Genomic DNA, 6,530 nt, shown 5'->3' on the forward strand with positions numbered 1-6,530 from the left:
AAATCGCGAGTGATAACGGTATCACTCTGTGCAATGAGGGTAATGAAGTGTATACACTCTTAGAAATGAACTTCACCACATAGCAAGCACCTAGCCAATCATCACCCCGAATGACAACGTTCTCTCCCCTGATTTGCTGAAAACGGGAGGAGGAGCCTATTTTGTGCCATTATGCACGGCACAAAATAGGCTCCTCCTCCCGTTTTCAGCAAATCAGGGGCGAGAACGTTGTCATTCGGGGTGATGATTGGCTAGGTGCTTGCTATGTGGTGGAGTTCATTTTTAAGAGTGTACGGTCGCAAGCATTTGTGTGTTGATGGGGGGGGGGGGGGTACAAAAATTTGGCTGTCATTATTATAGTTTCAACGGTGTAGCTGAACTAGTAAACTTTATTGTCTTCAGTGACCGCACTCTTAAAAATGAACTTCGCCGCATAGCACGCTCCTAGCCAGCCATCATCTCGAATGATATCGTTATCTGCCCTGATTTGTTGAAAACGGGAGGCGTACGCCTTTTTCGTGACACGTATGATGTTCATAATTGTCACAGAAAAGGCGTACGCCTCCCGTTTTCAACAAATCAGGGCAGATAACGATATCATTTGAGATGATGGTTGGCTAGGAGCGTGCTATGCGGTGAAGTTCATTTTTAAGAGTGATGCGTGTGACTTTTCAGTTTTAGTTTTGTGGTCTTCCTTTCCTTTCCTTTTCTTCTTTGTCTTTAACTTTATTTTTCTCTTCTTCTTTGTTTTCCCTTTTCTTTCCTTCTTTTCCTTTTCGTTTCTTTCCTTCTTCTTTTCGTCTTCCCGTTTTCTCCCTTTTTCTTTTCCTTTCCTTTTCTTCCCCATTTTCCATTTATTTTAATAGCAAGCCAACCTCCGTCTGGCTGACCTTCCCTTTCTTTTTTTCTTAATAAACATATTCCCTTGCTCTTGTATGTATATTTGTCCTTCTATATGTGTTCCAGTCTCAGAACATCAATTGCCTCACATTCCCTCCTGTTGGACTGTGCCACACTCTCAGTTCAAGGTTAGTGGGAAGCTTAGTGGGAAAATAACCCTGGATCTTTCTCGCACCTGCTCGCTTTATATATACGCGTGCGAGTTCTGGAAGTCCACCCACTTTTCAGCGCTCGTCATATAGCGTCCCCGTGACCTGCATTACACGATATGATCTAGGTGGAGGAGGGAATAGGTGATGTTGACTCGATGCTTTTGTGCCGTCTTTGTCTTCCGAAAACAAAAGGCCCAAGTATCTTCAGCACATCGCACTCGAAGTTGAAGAGGCACCTAAAGGTATAAGCATATTGACTGTTTTGCAGCAGTGTCTTTTCTGCCCACTGGATTGGAAGGGTCTAAGCTTGCCGTGGTGGCAGCTAAACACGTACACTCTTAAAAATGAACTTCACCGCATAGCACGCTCCTAGCCAACCATTATCTCGAATGATATCGCTAGGTGCCCTGATTTGTTCAAAGAGGTAGGCGTACGCCTTTTTTGTGACACTTATGCGGTTCATAATTGTCACAAAAATGGCGTACGCCTCCCTGTTTCAGCAAATCAGGGCAGATAACGATATCATTCGAGATAATGGTTGGCTAGGAGCGTGCTATGCAGTGAAGTTCATTTCTAAGAGTGTACGTTCTACAAGATGTCTGTTCCTTCTAGTGCTTCCGCTGAGCGCTTGTGGTGGCGGTGGTGAAAGGACTGGCCGTTGTCGGCCTCACAGATGTGGGCAACGTCACGACTGACGGGGAATGTGCGTCCTGGGCCGACTTTTAAGGGAACTGTGCCGACATTGTCTGAAAGCGTCCGAGGAAAATCCAGGGAAAACCCCAGCCGGCACAGCCTGCACCGCTTGTTCAGTGTCACAGCTAATATTCTCTCGACAAATCATCACACCGCTGCAGTGGTTTGTCCAGAACTCCCAATCCCAACACCCCCCAAGTGTTTGGCAACACCCTCCAAATTTTTGCTGTGTACTGATGCTACAATGTAACTGCAACCCCCTTTTTTTTCTTTTTTTTGCAACCCCCCCTCCCCTCCCCTCCGATCTTTCGGTTCTGGATAAACTATACTGCCGCTGGGCAATTCCAGGAACCAAGCGTTACTGAAATTAAATCCAATGTGAATACGCATAGGTTGATGAATGTTGTGAATACGGCGATGAAAATTCAACGAGATATGTTGATCATCACAAAAAGGCGTACATCCCGCCCTTTCCACAAGTCAGGAACGTACATATACGATACAGTTATGGCTTCTCATTTGAGAACGGACTTCTCCTGGTAATTTAGCCGTACCCAAATTGCCACGAAAAGGTGTATACGCCTCCAATTTTCAGCGAATCAGGAATGAGAATGAAGTCATTCATTGTAATGCCTTCTGCAATGCCTTCTCCGGCGTTCAAGAGTTGTACTTGCACATAACTTCATTTTCATATTTCACATCTCATGCTTCTCGTGTAATGGGGTAGGGTACTGCTCTCAAGCGGTGAATCACCCCAGGCCATAGTCATGATTTAGTTGTTGTTGTTGTTGTTCTCCGTGTTATCTGTTAAAGTTCCGCGTCAAAAGTGCGGGTAATACATAATCTACGCATTGACACGGACCATCTCGATACCATTATTATTGACTGCGTATTTTATTTTCGTATTGTTCACAAAGTTTCATGATGCCCAAGGGACAACACCATTTACAAATGGAACTCTACCTTGAGACTAGTTTACACGTTTCATCACGTAAGGAACTTAATGAAATATCACACGAACGTAGGAACTCATAATCTTCTGCAACAGTGCCCAGTTGCTCTTCCGTAGAAGATCGCCTCAGGTTTAGAATGGGATGTGAGCGCTGATGCCAACTCTTCCCTGTGGTTTTCCCCTGTACGAATGTCCGTCGAAGCGACCGAAGGACTGGGACCCTTCCACGTGACCAGTGATGCGGCCTCCGTTCCTAAAGCGATGCAGATCGTATTCTCCTCTTGCGCCCACGTTGGCATTGAAGTTCCTGCGGTTGTTTCCAGCGGCAGAACCGAAGACGTCAACGCGGTGCTAAAAGTGTCAAGGAATGAAATGACTGTTAGGAAATGAGGGCCACTAAAGTGAAAAAAAAAAAAAAAAAAAAAAAAACACACACACAATTAACGCTCTCCTACTCTCCCTCTCCTTTTCAAGAATGTCGACAATGTCGAGCGGCTCTCACTGGTCTCATATCAAACAATTTGTCCAATCGTCAATTGGACAATCGTTTGCGGAGACCAATAAGGGGAGGAAAAACGTAACTTGCTGTTCCTTTCGCTCACAAAATCACGACCGACGCAACGGGGGAATGCGTACCTTTTGTGCTGAACTCTCAAGGTAACGGCAACTTTTATATCTGCGAGCAGAGATTTTTCGATTTACTTTTTACTTTTTACACAAAAGTAAAAAGTTAAAGTATGTACTACATTCGTAAAACAGAGCGTTATCACGATCCTACACTCTTAAAAATGAACTTCACCGCATAGCACGCCCCTAGCCAACCATCAACTCGCATGATATCGTTATCTGCCCTGGTTTGTTGAAAACGGGGGGCGTACGACTTTTTTGTGACAATTATGGACAGCATAAGTGTCGCAGAAAAGGCGTAGGCCACCCGTTTTCAACAAATCAGGCCAGATAACGATATCATTTGAGATGATGGTTGGCTAGGAGCGTGCTATACTGTGAAGTTCATTTTTAAGAGAGTGGGACAATATCTTTGGGGAAGATGGTTGGCTATAGGATCGCGTCATGCGGTGAAGTTCCATTTTGAGAATGCATAAAGAACGTGAAAGGAGAAGCTCACCCTTGGAGGTTCCGGCTTGAAGTTAAAGTGGGGACGTCGTCCTCCTCCTCCGGTTCCCTACGTTAAAGAATAACGTGTCAAAATAGGAAAGAAAGCTCCGTAATACACCCGCGGCACCAAAATTTGTTAGCACGGTGGAGACATCTGTACAAAGTATAATCTGTACAATCTGCACAATCTGGACAAAGCTTAATCACATTTGACCAGCAATCAACCGTTGCTCCAATAGACACGTCCTTGGCGCCGTGGTGGCATATATGGCGTTGGTGAGCTCAAGTTGACCGCGGTCCAAGAAATTACCTCACAGCGAGAGGGCAAGAATCTCTGCTCACCACCCGCTCACCAATGCAAGATAAGACTTCTCTCCCGACAGTGAAGCTTATCTTAGCATTTCCATCAACTTCTCGCAATTAAAGGGCCTGTTTGTCGTATGAAAACGTCGTGTTTGTGATCTTGTTTGGTTTGTTCTTAGGTTATAAGCTTGCCAGGACACTGAATTAAGCAAACGAAGAGAATAGGATGGTACTTACAAACTCTGCGTTGCATACAGCGGCAGCTACTATGGAAGAAAAACAAAATTTAAAGTGAGCGTAGAATGTTCCAGTGTTGTCACACCGGTCGCGAAACTGCAGTACCCTTAGGCTCGTCTATGGCTATGATCTGAGTGTTTTGCATAGCATATTTTACATCTGCACGTTGACAATTACGAATCAAATGGACGAAGGTGTGGACTAGACTTTCCAAATCCCCCCACTAACACGATATAGGAGAGTCAACTTGACCTCCAGTAGTCATTATTGTTGTGACTCATTTGATCAGTCAACAATACAAGTCTATCATTCAGGTTGCAATACGAGTCTTGACGCCTACAAGTCCTCGAAACCTCTATAGAAGTATGCAAGTAATGCATACAAGTGCGGACAATAGTAAGGGCCATATTTTTTAAGTGCTATGTGGGTAAGCATTGCATTCTTTCCCACCCTGCAGTTGGCAATAGAAAGTGTGCAGGTACTTTCGTAACGCGATGTCGTCAAGTATTTCGTCTTGGTCCACCCTCCGGCTTTCAATAGAAGTAGTACGGTGTTGCATTTTGGTCAGGAACCGCGCATGCTAGTGTTTTGATGTAAATTCTAAGAAATCGTTTTTTTTTTTCGTTTTATTCGACACATTCTTAAAACAGAGCGTCACCGCATAACATGCTCGATGCACTTTTTTTTTTCTGTGACAATTAACAAAGCCAAACAAGTGTCACAAAAAGGCATAAACTTTTTGATTTCAACGAAGCAGAGGAGGGCCATACGGGATGACTGCTGACTACGAGCGTATTATTCCATCAATTTCACTTATTTACCCTAAAAGTTCAAACCGGCCACTACATTGGGGTTTGGAGGTGGAGATACTGAGCGGATATAATAGTGTATGTATGTACTCCAAGTGTGAAAGGCAACAAAGCGACACAAACAATAAACAATGTTGAAGAGGCGAGTGAAGAAATCGGGGCTGGAAGTATGGACTGAACATGTACGAATTTCGTGCGGGTGAAAGAACCGAAATGTTGTTGAAGCGGCTTGTGGACAGCATAGAGTTGGTGAAACTGGAGAACAGAGTTTGCAGAAGAACGATAAGCTTGCAATTTTTCTTCCGATAGATAAGAGCGTCAGGGAAAGTGACGGTTTAATGTGAGTGACACTGATTTACTGGAATATTCTTGTGTCGTAGAACGGGAAGCCTTGTTTTGAACAGATTCTACTTTTCTGTCCAAGTATACATTCGTGATGCGTTCCAGACAGGCGCATGTTCGAATTGAGGACGAAGAATGGTAATATAAGCGGTGTACTCAGTTTGCTGAGACGAGAGATAAAAATTACGCTTCAAACTACCAAACAAACATATTTAAGCGATCTTGCAGTGGCTGAGTTGACATAATTGTTCCAGGTCGGGTAAGTTACGCGGCGAAGCTCTGTTTATTTTTAGGGTTGTACGAAAACGAACAGAAATACAGAAAATAACCACTTACCAGCAAGCACAATGAAAATGCAGATCGTTGTTCTGGAAACCATGATGGATATCTGAACCTCTAACGCCCAGGAGAACTGATCCTGAAAGGGTGTCTGCTCGGCTTATATAATACGCCTCCTGCACTGATGATCGCTTTCGAAGAGGAACACAGCAGTTGCACACACATGCTTCGCGCGAAAAAACGACGTGAAATCCCAGGGGTCGCCGTGCTCCTGGTGAGTTTTCCTTCTAACGGTATTCGGCCTTGCACTTGGCGGAGTGCCCTCAGACAGTGGTGTTTCCCCAGCGCAATCTGGATACATCATGAGCTTCCGACGTTCAGACAATGGCTTCCTGAGCTACCCGTGTTGGGTAACATCCTACAGGCAGGGTCTCGGAAAAAATATACATTAATAAATAAAGTGACTAAGCTATCAAAAAATTAGTACGTGGTTGGTCCCACTGAAAGAAAATCGAGATGAATGTAAAAATGTGTCCTTGGCGTCGGATATAGGGCGTTAATTGAGTGTCACAAGTGATGTTGTCGAAATTTTTGTGAAATAGCCTAGATTTTCTGTTCCACGTGCGCTTAAAGGGGGCATTAGAGTGCAAGAATTTCTCCTCACAAAATGACACACCATCACTTTGAAAACAACACAAAAGGAACGGGATTGGCTTGTTGCTTCGTTCGTGTTTTATTAGCGACAGA

General features: G+C 44.2%; 1 protein-coding gene across 1 annotated transcript; it reads right to left on the reverse strand.

Annotated features, from left to right (window-relative positions):
* Positions 1-2,615: 2,615 nt before the first annotated feature.
* On the reverse strand, positions 2,616-6,132 carry LOC135369338 (uncharacterized). Its single transcript, XM_064602933.1, has 4 exons — positions 5,841-6,132; positions 4,354-4,382; positions 3,824-3,880; positions 2,616-3,048 (listed from the first exon to the last, which is right to left on the reverse strand). Exons 1-4 carry the CDS (start codon positions 5,881-5,883, stop codon positions 2,830-2,832), a joined length of 348 nt encoding a protein of 115 aa, XP_064459003.1. The 5' UTR covers positions 5,884-6,132; the 3' UTR covers positions 2,616-2,829.
* Positions 6,133-6,530: the final 398 nt, after the last annotated feature.

This window comes from Ornithodoros turicata, chromosome 9 (assembly GCF_037126465.1).
Source record: "Ornithodoros turicata isolate Travis chromosome 9, ASM3712646v1, whole genome shotgun sequence".
Taxonomy (NCBI): Eukaryota; Metazoa; Arthropoda; class Arachnida; order Ixodida; family Argasidae; genus Ornithodoros; species Ornithodoros turicata.

What these genes read in the sequence shown, in the direction of transcription:
- LOC135369338 (XM_064602933.1), bottom strand. Translation starts at nt 5,883, where the DNA reads ATGGTTTCCAGAACAACGATCTGCATTTTCATTGTGCTTGCTG. An exon ending in CTGTATGCAACGCAGAGTTT is followed by an intron (nt 3,881 to 4,353) that starts GTAAGTACCATC and finishes TCTTTAACGTAG; the next exon opens with GGAACCGGAGGAGGAGGACG. An exon ending in TCAAGCCGGAACCTCCAAGG is followed by an intron (nt 3,049 to 3,823) that starts GTGAGCTTCTCC and finishes TGACACTTTTAG; the next exon opens with CACCGCGTTGACGTCTTCGG.